At 46.7% G+C, this 20806-nt stretch overlaps 2 protein-coding genes across 2 annotated transcripts in view; both read right to left on the minus strand.

Annotated features, from left to right (window-relative positions):
• Positions 1–2926, minus strand: part of LOC108157243 (nucleolysin TIA-1) — a 59682-nt gene extending 56756 nt beyond the window's left edge. Inside the window, exon 1 of the mRNA XM_033389284.1 lies at positions 1984–2926. Coding sequence (XP_033245175.1) covers positions 1984–2829 — 846 coding nt within the window. The 5' untranslated portion in view covers positions 2830–2926. The remainder of the gene's footprint in view (positions 1–1983) is intronic.
• Positions 2927–2939: 13 nt separating this feature from the next.
• LOC117187468 lies at positions 2940–8473 on the minus strand. Its single transcript, XM_033390228.1, has 2 exons — positions 7958–8473; positions 2940–3022 (listed from the first exon to the last, which is right to left on the minus strand). Exons 1-2 carry the CDS (start codon positions 8471–8473, stop codon positions 3014–3016), a joined length of 525 nt encoding a protein of 174 aa, XP_033246119.1. The 3' UTR covers positions 2940–3013.
• Positions 8474–20806: the final 12333 nt, after the last annotated feature.

Raw genomic sequence — 20806 nt, forward strand, 5'->3', positions numbered from 1 at the left:
GTTTTTCCAGTATAATGCTTTGGGGCGGGTCAAGTGGGAGAGAGGAGAAGCACCGAAGCCTCAAGTGATTTGAAATGCAGCAGCAGCCAGAAGCAACAGTCGGGTAAGCTTTCCAATGCAGGCCCGGGGGCAGGCATCAAAATCATTGTGGATTTACCCGGACTCACACACACACACACACACAAACACACAGAGAGACGGAGAAACGGAGAGAAGATAGGACACATAGCTACCACTCATGTGTGGGGGAGTACATTATAACAATGGGCTAGTACAAACATTAAAGAGAGTACATAAAATGCTTTCTTTGTGCATGATAAGGCGCTCGGTTTTCCGGAAACACACGGAGGAACAAATGAAAGCGAATGCCGAGGCGAGGCAAAGTATTGTTAAGGTCTAGAAAGACCGCAGCACACGGATACAAACACTCGAAAGTATGCCAAAAACAGAGCATCTTTGGGATATATTAGATATGGACAGACAGGACGGACTGTCGAAAAAAAAAAGAAATTTATTTCATGAAAGATTTAACATACAAATGTGCTGGATAAAGACGAGTCCTGCCCATGAGAGCGCTTTGCACAACGAGTTGGGCGAGTCTCTTCTCGTAAATAAAACTACTTAAGCACATGTGAATGAACAGCATTAAGGATGCGAGAGACTGTGATGTGCATTTTGCTTACGTTTATTTCAAATGTAAAACATATTTCACTTCAGCAGCAGGAGAATACGAGAGACTCACAAAGAGGGACAGCATGGAGGATGGCAGTGGTCTTGTCATCAGAAATATGAAATGAAAATTGCTGGTAGCAAACTTATGAATTTTTATATTGTAATCTGGCACGGCAGCCCCTCTCCACATAAAGAAAGACATTGAGAGTGACCACTCGGCAGCAGGAAGCTCTGTGCTCTCCCACAAACATGGACAGGAAACGGATGTCGAAGCGTTGACGTCGCGCATTTGTGTGTGTTTGTGTCTGTGCGCAATTGTTGGTGTTGCAGATTCTTAATCAGAACCAACTTATCTGGTATGCACAAGCAGAGCAGCAGAGCAGCAGAAGGCTATCAAATGAACGAATCGTTGGACACGGCCAAGAAAAGCAAACCGACGGCAGACGCTGCTATCTGCTTGTCCTTGCACCGGACTCGGTGAGCCTTTACCTGAAACCTGAAATCTGAAATCTGCAGGACAGCAACGTAATTTAAACAGCACGTTCTGCATGTCGCTGGCCAGCAGTGGAGAGAGAGCGAGCCAAAGCCCCAATCCAATCCTCAAGTCCAGCTCACTTTTTAGCCTGTTCTTTGCTGCTCCCTGTCGCTCCTTGTCGTGCGGTACCTCTCTACCTCTACCTCTATACTTTCTTGTTGTGTCCTGCGCTTCTTTACTCATATTAAATGCAAAAGTCATTGAGCGCAGGACAACACTGGAGAGAGGGAAGGGAGGAAGAGCTTGTGGCAGTGCCAGTGGCAGAGGTAGAGATAGAGGCGCCACGACTACAAAAAGACCAAGTTTATTTCCACATTCTTGGACATGAGTTTGCTGTAAAATTTCGTGTTGATGATCTTACTAGGTTATGCATTAGTTTTTCCGTGCTTGGCCGAATCTCGCCGTGCTCCATCAGCTCCACCCCTCCCTCTCTGCAGTTCTTAAGCCCCTACCTCATGTGCTTTCACTTCCGCTTGTACTTTTCGGATTTGCCCCTCGCCAGTAGCTTTGATTTTTTGTGTCCTGTCGCTGCGCTAAATCTCACCGACATGCATGCAGATGCTCCGTGAAGAGTGCCCCTGCAGTTGATGTTGCTTGTCTTTTATGTTTATGTAAATTGGAGTTTGGCAGTGCTGCCAGAGCACCAGAGCACGCCCATAAATATTTAGTATACGTGGCATTGTCCGTGCCTCTGTTGCGACAAACAAATTGCATCAGTTTACAGGCCCCGAGCGGATCAGAGCAGAGCTATTGACTAAGTGCTGCTTAGGACTCACCCTCTGGTAGGCGTCGATAGCCGTTGCAGCGACGGACTTCAAGGTCTGGACACTCCGAGGCAGCGGCGGTAGCGGCGGCAGTGGCGGTGTCGACATTGCAGCACGGATTGGCTTCTGACAGGGAAGGATTTGCGTCTGATACGGAGGCAGCGGGGGCTGTCCAATCATCTGCTGGTAGTTTCTGATCGGAGGCGGTGGCTGTGGTGGTGGCGGAGCTGGTTTCACCTGGATCAGGGGCTTGAAATCTTCTGGAGCTGCACAGGGGGGCGGATACGGCATTTGCGGCTGTTGCATGGGCATCATGAAGGGAAGAAAGATCATTGGTTGGGCCGGTTGTGCAGGGTGAGTGCTATTGCTGCATGGTTGCAGCTTGCAGGTCTCATTTCCCCTGCAATTCGTGTGGCAGTGCCGCACTGCTTGCACCGGCTGCCCTGCATCCGGAATGGGATTGCTCACGTATGTGTTTGAGGTTGTTGTCGTTGTAGTTTCGGGCACATGCGGAACCAGGCAATTTCCATACCCGTAGCCTGCAGCAGGTGTGGCAGGAAGCTGCTGCATTTGCTGGGTGGTTGTCGTCTGCTGCAAGGTCGTGATGCAGCTAACTTGTTGCTGCTGCTGCTGCTGCTGCTGCTGCCGCTGCTGCTGTTGATTCGAGTAGAGTGGTGGCGGCGGCTGTTGGTGATGCTCGAAGAGCGGAGGCGGCGGCTGCTGGTGCTGCAGCCGTGGCTCGGGCAAGTGCTCATAGCTCTGCTTGCAGCAGCGGCAGTCCTGGCAGCAACCAGACGCAGGCGGCGGCTGGCTACTCTCGTTTCCGCAGCAGTTCTTGCTGCTCGAGGAGGAGGGCATGGCATAGGGCTGGCTGCCTGTTCTCGAGGCAGCGGCGTAGTTTAGTAGCTTCGGTGCCTTGCCCGTCGACGGAGAGGCCTGCCACTGGAGGGCGCACGGCAGGATCCCCACAAAGCCAAGTCCCGCAGCGGGACTGGCCGAATTTCCGTTGGACAGGTTGGCTATCTTTCCCGCCACAAGACCCTCAAGTTAACTGAAAAGAGAGAACACTCTTATAATAACATCGACATCTGTTGCTACATTGATTTTGAAAAAGCCAAGAAAATTTGTGGGGCGCCTCTCTGTCTTCGCCTACCCTTGACTTTTTATATAATTTATGATTTGTGAGAACAGAGGGAGAGGGAGCTGCTGTCAGTACGCTTGATTACAATTTTCGCCTTATTAAAACAATTTTACAAAAACAATGTCGAGCCTTCGTTTTTCCGATTTTACCCTCTCTCTCCCTCGCGCTCTCTGCACGCCCTTCAGCAAATTAAAACATCTTTACATATCGCTGTTTTTACTGTTGTTGTTTTTAGCTGGTTTTCCGTTTTCCATTCTCCATTCTCCGTTTTCCCTTTTCCGGCTGCTGCTTGTTGCTTACTTTCCAAGTCGCCCATCGCCCACGCTGCTCCCGCCCTCAGAACAGGGGAGGGGCTGACACTCGTTAGAGGCTTTCAGAAATCACTCAAAGTTTGTCAAGAACGAGAAAACCAATTTTTCAGCTGAGTGCATTTTAATTTCGTATACGCCCCGTGTGCGCCTGTTGAGTTCTCTGTGCAGTTCCATGGCCCATGAGCGGGGCGCTAGGACCGACAGCGACAGGCAGGGTTGTACGAGTGTGCCCCAAGCCCCGGCCATGCTGTGCGTAGAAAAAGTTTACTTTTCATTGCAACACGCTTGAAATGGCAACTTGGACAAACAGCACCGACAGTAGCAACAATAACACCACCACCACCAGCAGAGCCCGAAAAAGTTTCCAATTCTGTACCCCATTCAGGCAGGCAGGCTCCCCTTGAAGCCCCCTGCAAATGCAAGAAAAATTGGCTACGCCTTGGTCTCTCTACCTCTACCCCTTGGCTTCTCTGAACAATTTGCATGCCTCTGTCCACACTCCATTGTTGACTTCTGCGTCCGTCCATCCATCCTTCCGTCTGGCCTACGTGCACGCATTTTGGCCAGAAACGAATCTTTCCAGCAGAGCAAACAATAGAATTTTAAATGTGACAAAACAGGTACACAGGGTGCAGGAACAATACACCTGTCCAGCCATGGTTTCCATTGCCTCGAGGCGCATTTCTCCAGATAGAATATTGCATCAGAGGGCGCCTGCAGAGGACTGATGCCAGTGGGCCATGGCTAATTGTCAAAATGCCTAGCTGGACCGTGCGGGACAGGAGCAGGAACCTCATCTTCCAAATAGATTTAGTCCGGATCAGGAATCAATCACATACTTGACTGCAATTTTCATCATGGAAATTTGAAGAGGGTTTCCCATTAGCAGCGATTTTCAATGAACCGATTCAGTGCCAGCTATGGGTATAGGAAATTTGTACAACAATATCTATTGTCTATTATTCCCATAATTCAATAAAGGCATTTGGATGGACGTGTGTCGCTTATGTCTGGTAGTTTCTGAGGCTTTCAGGGCATTCCAGTGGGTCGAAAATAGTCTAGAGCTCATTAAACTTTCATAAGTTCTAAAAACCAGATTATAATAATAACAAAAATATAAACAGCAGAGAAATTTAATTAACTACTGCAATCACTCTAAAACCATTTTCTTAAGAATTCCAAAAAGAAAACTGTTTAACCCCTCGATTCAGGTGATCAAAATTAAAATGCTTCTCAATTTCCCCTTTTTTGGCAGTCAAGCAAGATAACTATTTTCCATATAAAATTACCATAATTCCATAAATACTTCGGCCGCATAATGAAAAATATTTGCACAACTCAAGATCAAAAGTTTGGTGGCAGTGCCACAGAATAGTTTAGTTTCCGAAGACGCCAAAGAAACACGGAATAAGTTCGTGACTCCTTCGGAAGATTAAGATGCCAGAAAGACACAAACTTTTGCTCTTTGGCAACAATTTGTTGCAGCAATCGTGTTCAATTTAAATCTTTGGGAATTGTATCTAATACATAAGTACTACGACGACGAGGAGTTACGAATTTTGTGGCCTTGGAGCTTAATTACAAAACCAAATTGGGGTTTAGTCCCAAAAACGTAATCCCCTGGCAAGGACATTCACAAACAGTTAAAGTCCTTTGAAAGTATTTATCATTGTTGTTTCTGCTGCTGCTGTTTTTGAGATACAGTCGGTTGGGCGTAAGGCCGAAAGTACAAAGAAACTTGTAAAAAGAATTTGGTAGCATCAAAGCAAAAATTTTTAATGAATTTCTTTGCCGGCCAGCGGCCGTAAGCCTCAAAAAACGCACTACACGCAAATGCAAAAAGGCGCAAAAAGGACCAACGCCCCGCCCCCAGAGTGGGGAGGGTGGTTGGGTGAGGATGCAGGGTCAAAGGTCCAGCTGCTGTTGATGGTGGTAGCGGCACTGCTACTGCTACTGCTACTGCTACTGATGCTCTAGCTCTGGCTCTGGCTCTGGGTCCACTTCATCTTCCCTTTGCCAGTGGCTCGGAAATCGTGCTGCTGCTCGTTGGTGGCCTTAATTAAATTTAAATATTTTATCACCGAAAAATTGCCAGGCGGCAGCCAGCAACTGCGCAACAACAACAACAACAACACCAGCAACGGCAGCAGCAACAAAACCAAGGGGCACATGAAAAGGGTGCCAAAGTGTTGGTCCTTTTTTGGGAGTATGTGTTTGTGTGTGTGTCCCTGTGTATTTGTGTGGGTGTGTGCGAGTACAGACAGCCAAAAAATACTGATGTGGGTGTATTTTTCATTATTTGCCAAGCGCTGCAACTTTTTGCCCCATGTCCCTGGCCAAGCCCCAGCCTCATCCTGTCCCTCGTCCTCGTCCTTTGCCATTGCCACACTTCATATTCAATTGTGTTGAATAATTGCCATACGGTTTTTTGACCAACGGTTTTTGACACTTTCCTAAAAGGACACACGCGCTCCGCTCTCAAGTGCCCCAGCCAGCAGTACCGCCATCGCCATCGTCATCGCCACCACCATGACTCGACTCCACTCAACAGACCGCCCTCATGCCACATTTGAAGTTCGTTTTCCCTTTTTTTTTTTGTTTTTTTTTGACTAGGGGTTCCACTGCCGGGCAAAAAGTGAGCAAAACACTTCAGCAGCATTGGGGAGGGACTCGAGAACTCGGGACCTCTGGACAACAACAATTATAAGGACTGCAAAAAACAGGAAAACAGAAAACAAAACATGCCAAAAGCGTTTTTTGAAATATCTTTGTAAATATTTAAAATGCTCTGTACATGCGGGCGCTTCAATCAAACTGAATTGCCAATGGGTGGAGGTGAAGATGGAGGTGGAGGTGAAAAAGGGACCGTTGATAGTGGGAGGATTGGCGGGCTGGATGGTTGGATGGTTGGATGCTTGGGTGGGACCAGAGACCAAGGCCATTGTGTTTAAGCGCTCACTCTTCTGGTTGGAGAGTGTGGGTGTGAGGGGACACAAGTTTTAAATAGTTTTTGTTGGCAAATGTCAAAATGCAATTTGATATTCATAAATTAATGAACCGCTCCTGCAACAAAAAATCTCTCCTGGATTATAAAGTTTTTACATAAATTATGGGGACGAGCTTTGGGATCGGAAGGAGTGTGGTGTGCCACCCGAAGGGTTGTGATTTAAATCTGGTATTTAAATATGTAATCCCGAAACTTATTATAAATGCATTAGCAATGAGCTTGAAATTAGAAATTCCTTTCGAGTTCCATTCGAACATACATGTAGTACAATAAAACATGGGATTTCATTCAGGACAACGCAGGACACTCAATTTTAAGTTTAATTACTTTTTGTTTTTTATTTCGAGAAAGAACTTTTATCCATCAATGTCTTGAAATACATATGTTTATAATAGATGTATGTAAACAAGATCTTTCATCCCACAAACAAATTGCACTTTGTAGGCCTAAATGATTATCCTCATATTTAGAGTTCGCAATATACTCCAAAAATCTATTTATACCGGATACCCAAAGAGTACAGGGGTATATTAGATTTAAGTCCCAGAAGAAAGCGTATCCCACTCTATAAACTATATATATTCTTGATCAGCATCAATAGGCAAGTCAATATAGTCATTTCTCTCTGTCTATCTATCCGTCTGTAGATTCGTCCGACGCAAAATCATAAAAAATAATCTACCAGATCTGATCATTATTATGGCCAGAAGGAAAAAATTTAATTTCACACGCCTTCCACGCGCTCATTCGTTTTCTCTCTCTCTCGCTCCCTCTCTCTCTCTCATACGCTCTTCCTCGTGCAGTGTGCACGCTTTGGTGGAGAGGAGCCAGATAGCCACACACACAACGGTCCAGCTGGCTTTCTCAGCTTTGGTATGTATAAGTCAATAGCTCCCAATTACTATGCCATTCAAAAGTTTAAAAATGTATTTTACTTTCTATAAATCATGAATTAAATTAGAGTTCAGCTGATGGTGATGTGTGTTCTGTAAAAAATTGTCCAATTGCCTGTCTAAAAAGAGGCCTGAAATGTTTCTTTAACCAAAGCTTATCGTTCTTGTACTCTTTCCCACTGCGGCTGATATTCCCTACCATTTCTATTGTGGAAATCTCCTATAAATCGTTTAAAAACTATCTCTCTGTTATATAAAAAAAAGAGCCTGGTTAATCAAAGAAAAAATATATTGACTTCATTACAATCGAATCAATCAGAGATAATACATATTGCTAGTTTTAATCTTAATAATTTGCATACATTTCTGGTTACAAATTCGTAAATCATGTTTAGTTGTTTTCCATAATGGCATCCTCTTTATATAGAGGATCATTCTGTGCTGAAACTATCTACACATGCGCTCTACCTCTAGTACTCTGGCCCTCAGATGGCGGATGGCGTGTTTGTGGCCGTAGCAGCTGTGGCAAAACCTAAACAAGGTCAACAACAGAAGCACAACACAACACAGCGCTGAGAGAGAGAAGGAGAGCCAATGCATGGCATGCAGATGGGGCTGGGGGGCTACTACTCACACTCTCTGGAATGCAGCGCTGCTTCTGGGCCGTGGCCGAAGCTCCTCTGAGTCTCAGCCGACACCAATACAGAGAGACACGCAAACACACTGTGTGGCACAGGCACAAGGCCGGCTCTCGGCAGCCGGCTGTGGGGTTGCCGTTGCCCCACTTTGGGTTGTATCGAATTTTATGCTTCCGCCTTGGCGAGGCACACAACAAAACTCGCGGCTCGGAGAGGCAACCAAACAAACGAAACAGAGAAAAAACACCGAGAGGTGGGCCGGAGAGGCACGTGACACACGAAGAGTTACGCACAAGAATCACTGACGTTCGAGGACAATTGCTTGAGATGTCAAACGATGACTTGTTAGCTGAAAGCAGCGCCTCGTGTCGACGAATTAACACTGAAGAGCCAAGTCGGCGGCAATCGGCGTCCACCGGCAGCAGTGGAAGCAGCAGCAGCAGAAGTGGCAGTGGCAGTGGCAGTAGCAGAGCTGCACCACCACCGAAAAAAAACGGAGACCCATCGTACATACACACACACACACACAGGCACTCATAGTACGTCCAATGCAGGACACGCAAGGCGAGCCAACCCAAGCAACCGGGTCAGTCGGAGGAAGGGTGCTTCAAAGGCTCGCTCTGTGGTTGACATTATCGCATGCAACTAAATCACAGATACTCGCACACACACACACATGGATGCAGGTTCCTTACCACGTCAATGCTTTGAATCGTTCTCATACCCCGCAACCAGCGTCGCGCCGCCCTTCGTGCGCTCATTCGCTCGTGCAACGCGGCGTATGAGTAACAATGGAATATAAACGCACACACAGAGAGACGCTCACCCATACACTCACATCTGAGAGTGTCACGCCCTGCGCCGCACTCGTCCTCCCCATAAACGCCATTTATGGCATTTGATATGCTAATTTACACATATTCATGGAAAGACAGACGGACCGACAGACATACAGCCAGCCGAGAGAGAGAGCTAGAACATAGAGCAGGGAAAGCAACCACCAGAACACGACGAGCAGCCCAAGGTATCAACATCTGTGCTCGTCTTCGTCCTGGCTGCCAGTACGAGTATCTCTCAGGTCGGATTTCCAGAGCTATGTGCTCTCTGTTTTGATGGCCCTTCGGCAGGCTGTGGAGTGGCACTAGTTTAGTCGGTGGATGAGCTACACTCGGCTCTGGGATTATTGAATGCACTCTGCGATCTATCTATCTGTCGTCCATAAATCGCCACTTATTTCTTAATAATCATATTCCCAATTTTAAACCTAATACCATTTTAAATAACTTTATAAATTCAGTTCTTTAGAAATATATTTTCTTAGAGCTGATGGATATTTAAACTGATTTTTGAACTGCATATCCTTTGTTAAAACACAGAACTCCTTTCCTGACCGATTCCTATAGCTCTCAAAAGTCCTTAGGTACGTTTTCATTTGATTTTAAAACACCAAAACATCTATGAAAATCTTTTGAAATCCATTCAAGCCCTTTGCCGTATAAACTATAGAGCATTCCTGTAGTTCGTTTAGTCCTTCTTCTGTCACAATCCACCACCGAAACGCTAGAATAACAGAGCACTGGCCAGAGCAGTGCGCTCTCTCGATTTCCTGCAAGCTGCACAGATACTCACCAATACCAGTGCACCGACGGCACCCAGTGAGAAGTGCCACGTGAACTGCATATACCCTCCGCACGACACAGAGGCGGAGTCTGATTCGGGCCATGTAAAAATAGCAAAATGTGCGCTTATGTATCCCAAAATGGGAGGTGCCCGGACATAGTACATGGCTGATGCTTGAACTACTCGATGAATCAGACAAAATGGCGGACACAATTGCACGTACAGTTATCCGCGGAAGATCATTTAAACAGCTCGACCCCCAGTGTAGACCCCCGACGCCTCTGCGCTTTGTTTACGAGTTGTTTAGGAGGGAAATTCGATACAACAACAGGCGGAAAATATAAACACGACGCTCACCAGGCGCGCCGCTCACCGAGAGCGAAAGTTTCCCTGTAGCCTTGTATCGCAATTTTCCGAGTCGACGACGCCGGCTCCGGCTCCGGCTCGCTCTCGGCTGCAAAAATGACGATACAACGCAACAACAACTACCACAAAGGTCGAGCCCGAGCCCGAAGATGAGCCAGAGAGTGTGAGAGGAGGGCCTTTTCTCCTGTTGAACGTCGCCCAAAACAGCTGACAATGCACGCCCTGACACCTGCTCGATGGCCCCCGCAGCAACCGACTGCAACCGGCGTCCATTTTGACAGCTCTTGGACACTATCGCTCTAGTCCCGGCGATATCCTGGTTAGACACATGTGACACTCTCGGAAGCGGAGCAGGGGAATGGAATGCAAATGAAAGTGCCCCCCAAACATTCTGGCCATCCATCCAAAAACCTATGAATATTATTTTGCCTTTATCGAGGCAGACGGCAGTCAACGGACCCCGAGTTCTTTGGCAAATTATGCAAATTTCAGATTTCCAAAGTAAACATTTACTTTACTTTTCAGCGCAGACGTTGCCTGGCGGCACTGTCGTCCCCTTCGGTCCTCCTGCGCCTTCGAATCTTCCATCTTTGCCGGCAGCCCATTTGACATTTGTTAAGTTTTCTTATCGCGCGCGCTTTCATTAGCGAGCGTCTGGGTCCCGGGCCGGCCAGGGACCTTCTAATTGTCTTGCAAATTAGTCGTCAGTGACGAAAAAATACGACCCCAAAGAGTGGAATACCATCCCAGACACCAGACTCCAGACCCACACACATTGTCATCCCCGTGGCCGCTGGCGGGGAATCCCAAAAGTTCTCGGCTTTGTTTATTTATCAAGTGCCGTAGCCCGTAGACGATCTCTACACCCAGGATGTCCAAGGATGAGAGAGAGGCATGTGGCATCTGTTGAAGGAAATGAAAAATAAACACAGTTGCCGTGCCACATTCCATGTGGCATGTGGGGACCATAGGACACCACCATTTCTATAGCCTCACCGCCGCGTCGAACGTAATTTTTGAATGGCGATTTCCGTTGAGCACAAGGACGTGCCTGTCGAGGATTAGCCCCAGACACGGCACAGACCTAGCCAGCTGCTGAGCGTCACCGTGTCCGGCGGAAACGCACAACACAGCTCGGTCCCTCTCCTCTCTCCGTATTTGTGCAGACTTTTTCACTTAATCTCTATAGCGGTTGGGGAACAGGCAAAGGCAGGGGCAGGGGCACAGGCACAGGCACTGCAATCGATTAACTGCCAAGGAAAAGTCTTTAAAGTGGCTTTAACCAATGTCTAACCGAGTGATGTATGGCTTGGAGCCCAGCCATAAATTATTCCACTCCCGAGCCAGACTTTAAAGAGTTGAATGAGTGCATGTGGTTTACCAGCAGCTTGCGGGGGCTGTCATCTTTTGGTATCCGAATATTTCACAGAAATTGTATCTCAATTACTCGGTGGTTTTCTCCCTATCTCTAGCTCTCTCTGTAGCCCAGCTTCTGGCGAAGTTCTAAGTATCTGTGTTGGCTGATGGCCGTAATAAAGTCAATGTGCTGTCATTAACATAATTTACAAATACTTAAAAGCATCTCTGCCTTCGGTCTTCTTCCTTCCTCCGTTTTGGCCAGCAAGTATCTGTTCATTTGGAAGAGCGCCATCGAAGCTGGTCGGTAACATTTCATTTATTGCTGAGAGAGCAGAGCAGAACACAAAATGGTTGTTGCTTTAATTGAAAAATTATTGTGCCATAAAATATGTAAGATCCATAAAGAGTGGCACCCGGAGGAGAGCGTCTTGCAGCGTCTCCAACGCGAGTTTAATTAGCTGCAAAAGTTTTAAGTACTTCCCCACTCTCGGGCCATTTTAATACATATTTCAAATAGTTGTGCGAAGGATACAATAAGTGGTTTATGCCGGGCTTCGGGTGACGTTTGATGGGCTCATTTTGCATATTCCCCTCTGCTGAAAGTTAGAGAGACATCTAAAGAAAAGTTCTTTCTACATATATTATTTTTTGTATACTGAAATTCCCCAATGTCTGTTGCAAGCTCAGTGGCGACTGAGGGAGAGAGAGCGTGGAAAACATTCTGCAAAATTACCCTTAAAACAAAAATGCATTATTGTCATCTAAAATGCAGGCATGCATTATCCTGTCACAGGTCCTTTGAGAGTTGGCTTTTTGCGTTGTTGCCTGCTACAGCTCCAGAGCCAGCTCCTTGCCACGGCTCCACAGACATATATCCAGAGCTTCTTGCCACAGCTCCTTGGCACGGTCACAGCTACAGACACAGAGCTCGTTGCCACGGCTACAGCTTCGACTTTTGTGCGAGTTGCAGCAACGTTTATTATCTGCCGTCCTACGATCCCCAAGGCTCTCACTCCGCCCAGACAATAGTTCTGTCCGTGTCCTTCATAAGCCAGTGAGCTGGGATCAATTTGCCAGCAGCCAGAAACCTTTTTAGTGGCGCATGCAAATATGACAAACACACAGGCCACTCCACTCCACTCTACTCTGCACCACCCCAGCCAATCCCATTCCATCGAATCCCTTCCTGTTGCCCTCCATCTAATCCACTCTATGGCTGGCCCTTTGGCCATCTGCGTCTCGTGTTAATGCTGCATTCTTGGGGGAAATTATCGCTGTCGTAGAGCTCTGTGGAGCGCAGGGCTCTCCGGCCCAGATCTCCGACTGCAGTTGGCCAAAATTTGAATTTGCCAAAATACGTATTGAAATATTATTGCAGTGTGCCCAAAAATTGTATTCTCGTTCTCAAGGCAAAGCAAAGTGCGAATTTGACAATTTCCTTTTTTTATCTGCTGCTGGAAATTGTTCCCTTTTTCCTTGGGCCAGTGACAGGGGACATTTGGCGCTGGAAATTGCTTTCAAATTATTTTGTCAGCTGCGGCAACGTGGCGACTGGCCTGGCACTAGTTTCCGGCATGGAGTCGTCCTCGTCGTCACTTGCGTGCAATTTGCGGCCAAGGCGAGTGGCAATTGAACAGAAATTATTATTGCCTATTTTTGCATGCGTTGCAGGTTCAGCCACAGCCACGGTCCTGTGTCGCAGTCGCAGGATTATAGTCATAAAAGCTAAGCGAGGGAAATCATAGAGTCAGAGTCAGAGCCATAGCCAGAGCCAGAGGTTGAGTCAGAACCGGCTCTAATGAAGGCCTGTGCACAAAGGAAAACCAAATCATAGCCCAGGAATGGTTAGGTAAACCACAAAACAATATACAATCGACAGAGGCATACCCTATACAATAGAACTTTGATGGGATTATCAACAAACAAATCCCCTTTCAGAATATTGCTGGGTAACGTCAACGCCAACGCCAACGCTTAGAGTGGAACTGAAACCACAGCCGCAAATTGAAAGACAATAAATGTGCGCAGTCATATGGAAAATTGTGATATTCACACAATTTAATTAACATGAATAAATATTGTTACAGGCGGTCGTGCTGTTAGGTGGGAGGATGATGGGCGTGTGGGCACAGACTTGTACAACAACAATGGCGGTCGCGGGGACTCTAGGAGGCTAGCCGTCTAACGAGCGGACAGCATGGCGTATGAGTAACGACAAGCATTTGATTGTCTGCATGCAAAAGAAACAACCAACAGAACGCAAGCAGATCGAAAGGAATGCCAAACTCTGGTGGAAATTCTATGGAAGTGTGAGTGGCAGATGGAAAAACAAAGGGCCTGACGGAAAATGTGTCCGCTTCCACCACCCAAAGGGACAACATCATAAATCCCTAAAATCTCGCTTTGTTATGGTTTGAAACCCGAGCTCATCAGCAAATGGCAGCTGGAGAGGATTGCCACCGTCGCAATCCGTACGGTCGGGCACTTCAATTGCCAGCCGGCATGGAATGCTGGCTAATCAGAGCATTTTCCAGGAGTTAAGCGGCAAATGTCGCGACATTGCCACGCACTTTGGGTCCTTTTGGGGGGGGTTCTTCATTTGTCGTTTTGCTCAGAGATTTGACAGAGGTCTGGCTTGTGGATGGAGGCGTCAATTGGGTTCGGAATAGGGATAGGGATTGGGCTAGGGATTGGGATTGGGTCTGAACAGCTTGACTGTCTGTGACATGGCTTTATTAGGGTCGTCTCACTTTCGTGGCCTTGTTTTTCTGTTTGCTTGTAGCTCATCTCCCACTCTGAACGACATGATTCCCGGAATACTTAACAAATATAAATGTCAAAGAATTGTTTCATTTATTTGGATCTTAATTCGTTTTCATTATGCTAATCAAAGTGGACTTCGGCACGGCCTGAATAAACCAAAAGCTAATGCCCATTTTCTCAAACAATTCATTAACAAAAATTTCAATTAGTTGCACGATTGAATCGACAAGATTTGAACAACTTTTTCGGTCCAAGTCCACCCCCCCCATTCTTCAGCTGTGGGTGTGTATTAAAATCAATTGTAAAATCAGTAAAAAGTAAACTCGAACGCAAAGTTCCACGATTCACGATTGAAATCTTTTACAGCCAGAAATTATGAGAACATTTTCAATTTGACTTGGAGGCGAGGACCAGAAAGAGAACCAGAACCGGGGCCAGAACCAGGACCAGGACCAGGACGTTGCCTGGCAAAAGCAACAGAGCGTGACACAAAAGTAAAGCAAACTTTTGCGCTTACAGTTTCATGGGGCACGAGGCAGCAGCAATCGCTTCACTCGAGTGTTGAAGACGTCGATTTGCCACACCACCGCCAGGAAGCATTGCCGCCACCCTGCAACACCAGAAGCAACAGCAATTCGCATAACAATAACAATAACTTGGCTGCAAACATTTCAATGCCAAGAAAAACGCAGCCACGTTCCAATTGTTGGGGGCGCTGAAGAGGCCAATAGATAGAGATGGATGAACGGCTGGTCTGGAAGGTCTTGGTGGAGCAACCGGTTGGCTTTGGCCGCCAGTCAAGTGTCCCGAACGGTGGAGAGCGAGCCAGCCACAGACCCTGTCCCGCAAACGAAAAAAAAGTCAATTGTTCAAGTTAAAGGGAAACTTTCTCGAGAACTTTTCCCAGACAACATTTTCTTTTCGTGCCTTTATCTATGCTGCCGCGTGCCCCTTCCCCCCGACCACTGTATATTCAGCTGTTGGATTCTTGGCGGGTTTGATGGCGGGGGCAAAACGCTTCAATGGTTGCCATTGACACGTTAACTTTGCAATTGCAGAAGCCTTCCTGGCTCCTGGCTCCTCCCCAATCCAAAATCCTGCCATATCGTATCGTGTCTGATGCTAAACGGAGTTTTTCCGCTTATTTTGCCAGCTGTGCGTCCTGTGCAGACAGCGGCTGTCGGTGCGTGCCTTATCTACCATTTGCCATGTCCAACATCTTCACAGTTAACACGCGTTCTGGCCGAAATCAGGACCAAAAGCAGACCCAGCCACTGTCTGGCCATAAGCAGAGCCGAGTGAAAAAGTTATCCTTTAAATATTAAGCGACTCTCTCTGGGCCTCTCAAAACGTCTGACACTCTCATATTTCAAATGTAAAGTTCATGTTTATATTTTGGCTAATGTTTTTTCTAGTTGGCTAAGAAAAAAAGTGGAGAACAAACCACTTTTGAGTCTGACACCAGCTGGTGCCTGCCTGCGGTCGTCCCCCCCAGGACGTCCCACATCCCACAGCCACAGCCACATCCCGATCCAGATCCCTCCTGCTGCCTGCTGCCTGATGCCGCCTGAAGTGGCCGTAAAAGCTTTCAGCATTAATAGCTTGAGTGAGTTTCAATACATATTGTCAATATGGCCATTGGCCAAACGCTGGGACCCACACTGTGTGGCCCAAACCATGCACTGGCATACACTGTGCGGCACACACTGGGGCACGGCACACACAGGGGCAGATGCAGAGTCGCCAAATTGATGACAGTTTTGGCCAGAGTCAGTTGCAAAAGCCGCAGCAGCAGCAGCTTCCATGGGTTCCATGGGGTCGCTGGCTATGCATATGTGAACCCGATCCTGGCTAAATACATTGAAATGGCTTTGGCTATTTGTTTTTGGGGTTTCGGAACGGGCTGAATCGGAATGAAAGGGTATAAGAGTGTCAGGGGGGGAGCTTAGATGGTCGGGAATGTTATGGCTTGTGCCATTTTGGCACTTTGTAATTGCCTTGTTTGCCACGTTGTTTTTGTTTTTTGTTTTTTTTCTGGCCTATTGTTCTTGTTGTCATTGGATTGTTGGCAACGCATTTGGCTCCGTTTTTTTGCGGTGGGGTTCAGGGTTTTGGCTAAATCTATGCCATGAGCCATGCTTTTATATATCAATATTTGCCCAATGCCCAACGACCAACGAATATGTTGACACTGGCATTAGGGTTAAATGCAAGTCGGATACGAGTATTTTCCTTGACTTTGCAGCTCTACGCCACTGTAGATAAGCCGTACTTATGGCGCTCATAAAAATCTATTGCTGGTAATTATGGAAATATGAATACAAATTGGATTAAGATCGCTTCCTTTCCAAAATGGGATATCTTCATGACGGCTACAAATACTTTCAGCCCCCACAAAGCGGTCAGCAATTCGCACTTGACAAGCATTTTACAATTGAAATTCCAGCAGGAATTTACCCATTACCCATCCATATACGACAAGCCTGGACAAACTTCCGTCTCCCGCGGCTCCTTGCAACCGGCAGCTCCTTGTGTGTGGCCTATCCGGCAAATGCATTTAGAATTTATGTGGCACTTGCCGCCCGAAAAGCCCGCGAATTTATTCCCTGCATACGGTGACCACTAACCAGTGACCGCCGACCACCGACCAGCGACCAGCGACCGACAGGGCACCCGGTCGAAGCGGGGCTTAAGAATATTTTGTACTATTTTGCACTGCGCCCCGGGACTCCACTCCGCCCATCGTTTGTTTTATTGTTATTGTCCAGTCATGACTTAAAAATTTGTCGCTCGCGCTTTTCACAGGCCCAGCTCCGTAGAACGGCACAACAGGCAGGGAAGGCGGAAGATACCCTTTCAAGTCCATTGGTTTATAGGGAAATGGGAATTGGCTTGGGATTCCGTATACCCTGAAATATAGCTTAAACATATAGCATTTAAGGATATATTTCCATAGTCCATAGTTTAATTGTTAATTAAAAATTAGGGATTCTAAACATCAATCAGGTGCGTCAAGTATACGACGAGTGATCCCACCTTAACACCATCATCTTTAAAGCAGCCAGGACGGGTCTGTTCGAAGTCTATTCTGATATTTAGCCATAAACAGAGATAACTAAACTGTTAAAACTGGCCAAGATCCGATCAAAGTCATGATACCCCCCTTTTCAGAGAACATTCAAACAGTAACTGGAACAGGAACAGCAACAGCAATGACAATGCAAAGCAATTTCCGTGGCTGAAGCGACGCTTTTATTTGGCCATTTGTTTGGCGCGGCTCTGCTTTGTCTTCTGCCGTCTCTGGCGTTTATTTGTCAGCATTGTCCCCGGGGCCATGCCTGAGTACGGGTCCGGGCTCAGCCTCAAGCTGGCGCTTGATGCACGCGGATTTGTCTGTGGCAGTTGGATGCGCTGGAAGCTCTGGAAGCTGCCTGTGAGCCTCGTGGCTCCCGGAGATGCACTCTTCACATATGCGCCGTGCAAATTTATCGTTTTTAATTTGCCGCAAACGCGAAAAATAAAAAAAAGGAGCCGAGCACAACGAAGCTAGTAAATAAAAACAAGCGGAGGAAAAATTGAGAGGAGTCGCCACTGTGGCTGGGGACAGTTTTTGGGTGGGCTGAGAGAAATGGGAGAAATAGCAGTCCCGTAATGCCTTTAATGGTTTTTGCATGCCCTCCCCCTTCCCCAGCTCCTGACGCATTCTCAGCATTCGTTTTGTGGCAACTTATTGAAAGCCATAAATAAAGATTTCACGTGACAAGCGGCACTTGGAACACATGCCTCATGTCTCCATCTCCATTTACAGAGAAAGAGCCATGAGGAGACGCAATGATTATGCGGTTAACATAAATTTGTTTGCAGATTTGATTAACTTTTGTTGCAGCGGTGTTTCGGTCAAGTGCTTATAAGAGGAGCACCTCATAAATAGCATCAAGCACCCCCATTACTCTGGCCTCAGCTGCAGCTGCAACTTTTTGCCACAGAATCTGAGAGTATGAGGCCGGCAATGAAGTGGCTGCAACAGCCCTAAATGACTGCAGAGTGCACTTTTGCCTGGTGGAAAAAGCAGTTTTATAAACATCCGCGGCAGAGGAAATAAATTCAACGGATGAGCGGACGGAGAGTAGTCGAATGGGCAAATACCCTGGGGCCAGTTACCCTGTCAAGTGGCATCACGGAAGCCATGTGGCCGGTTTGCTCAGCACAGCCGAAATCACAGTCGCTATGTACCACAATTTAAATTTATGTTATGGCCAAAAGTTTTGCAAACTCAATTAATTAACTTTTGTTGTGCAACAAACTACGACAGCAGCAGCAATGCAAACATGCAACTCGCATTCTCCGCACTCCGCAGAGCCGGGTACTAGAGAAACAATAACTATAACTAATACAAATATTTTCTGTTGCAAATAAAAATAGGAGAAATTTAACAGCCACCAAAAAAGTATGAATGTAATACGAGCGTCGCTTTAGGCAAAGATTGGATACCCTTTGGCAGCTTGTAATATTTGATTTATATTTACATACCGACGGCAATGGCCAGACCGACTATGGCTTTCCGATCAAGAAGGAGCATCATTTCGAGATTCTATTTTCTGGTGCATTAGAATGCTCTTTGGCAGGGTATAACAACACCACTAAACAAGAACAAACATCAGGAACATGCAGACAAACAAATGCCACTACATGGCAGGGAGGAGTCTGATGAGGGGCAGAGTGGCAGAGTGGCAGAGGCGGGAGGGTCAACTACTGAAAACAGTTTGAAAAACTAAAACATTCCCCGTCAAAGGACCGCAGGAAATCAGTGCGAAATTTGTTGCTCGCCCATTGTTTTTCCTTCTGCTCATTTTTCAGGAGTCCGGAGTCCGCCCCGTGGACGCGTGCTTTAATGCCTGGCCATTGCTCATACGCCCCGTGCGCTGGCCGCAGTTCATCATTTACCCCCTCCACCGCGGCAACGCTACTGCTCCTGTTACTGCGGGTTGCATGTCGTTAAAAATTATTGCAGTTTCTGTTACAATTTGTTCACTGTTCGCCCGGCTCAGAGCGCCCTAATTGTAGTGTATTAAAACATCAAAAGTTAACAATGCAGGAAAAGCTGCAGCCACAGCCATAGGCATCCAAAAAACAAACAAAACGAAACAAGAAAGAAAGACAACTCTGTTGTTTTTTTATGGCTAGAACAATTTAAAAGTTTTGAATGGCTGCCATGTGTTTCGGGTAACTAAAGCGAATTTGCAATTAATTTCCATGTAATGTCATTTAGGTTTTAGATATGAAAAGTTATGGAAATGATTACAAAATGATTTCCAATCGCTTGGCTGAAGTCATTTTGTACTTTTGTGATTCTAACAAAATGAACTTCAGTCTCCACCCACACGCCCTTAGCCTCCTGATGGGCTGTGGTGTGTGGTCTGTGGTTGTAGGCGTTCACGCACATACACATACACTCATATGTATCTACCTATATTTTTGGGTGTGTGTTGATTTGTTGTTGTAGCCTGCAGCCAAAAGTTAATTAAAAACTAACAAAACTCGAGGTTGCACCGCCAACATCCCCATCACTTTATCTGCTCTCCGTTCGCTTTCGGGGCATAACGAGTGGATTCTCGATTGCCCCCGTCAGTCATTTTTTTGTTTTCTATAGCCCCCAGAGACCTCCAGCAGCTGAGAGCGTGTGTCTTGGGCGCCGAATACTTTTCGGCTCTGGCTGGCTTACCATTTGCTTATGAACGCGAAAATGCCATGCAGTTACCCTTTTTTGATTAGACCCCGAACGCGATATTTGATAGCAGCGCACGTAGCACATAGCCACGCTCCGGGATATCCAAAGAGCAGCCACAAGCGGCTCTGCTGCAGGGGAAAATGGAATTTTTAATCCAATTTAATTGGCAGTGCAAAGGATAGAAGGATAGGAGGATAGGAGCACAGGCCAAGGAGCAAATGTGAATCGAGATGCTCTGAATGCGGCGCCGTGGCAACCAGAAGTGTCAGAACGAAATCGCAGCGCGGAGCCATGCAGAATTTAATAAATAAATTGGCTGGCAGCAGACGGCAGGATATGCACAATATGCTTATACTATAAAACCCAAAACCCCCAGCGTTGTATTAGAACAAAGCACGCAGGCGACACATATTTTAAGGTTGCTTGCCACACAGCAACACGCACAACAAAACAAAAACAGCTGCACCAAACACGCCACGGCAAACACAATTTTGCGCGCTTTCAGCTAAAACAAAAGCAAAGAAAAAACAACAGCACAAAATAAAAGTGGAAAAGAATAAAAAGTTGCTGCACTTTGTTGATTAAATTTCATGCTTGGCTCCACCTTTTGGCGCATCGAGTGCAAGCGGCCAGCACCCCAGAACCCCAGAACTCCAGGACCCCCGTCACCCAACAATGCTCCAAAACTCTGTCGCCCCAACCGCCCGTCCCGCTAGGTTGTCGGCTATTAAATCTAAATTTAATTTTTGCACTCACCCTGTCAGCAGCAGCAGCATCAGCACCAAGGACAATGGCAAGGAAGCTGGGAGACCGAGACCTCTTCTGGCTTAGTCGAGCTTTCAGCGGGAATAACCGAAAAGTCGGGCGAGAAATGAGAAGGTAATGAAGGATCTTTGCATTTTGGGTGGTGCTGCAGAACAGGGTTTTCAATTTAAGCTTGCTTCAGAGATCCGACGGTTGGATCCCCAGAATGATCTGCTTGCATTATCTCTAACTCTTTTGTTGAGAG

The sequence above is a fragment of the Drosophila miranda genome, chromosome 2, assembly GCF_003369915.1.
Source record: "Drosophila miranda strain MSH22 chromosome 2, D.miranda_PacBio2.1, whole genome shotgun sequence".
Classification (NCBI taxonomy): domain Eukaryota; kingdom Metazoa; phylum Arthropoda; class Insecta; order Diptera; family Drosophilidae; genus Drosophila; species Drosophila miranda.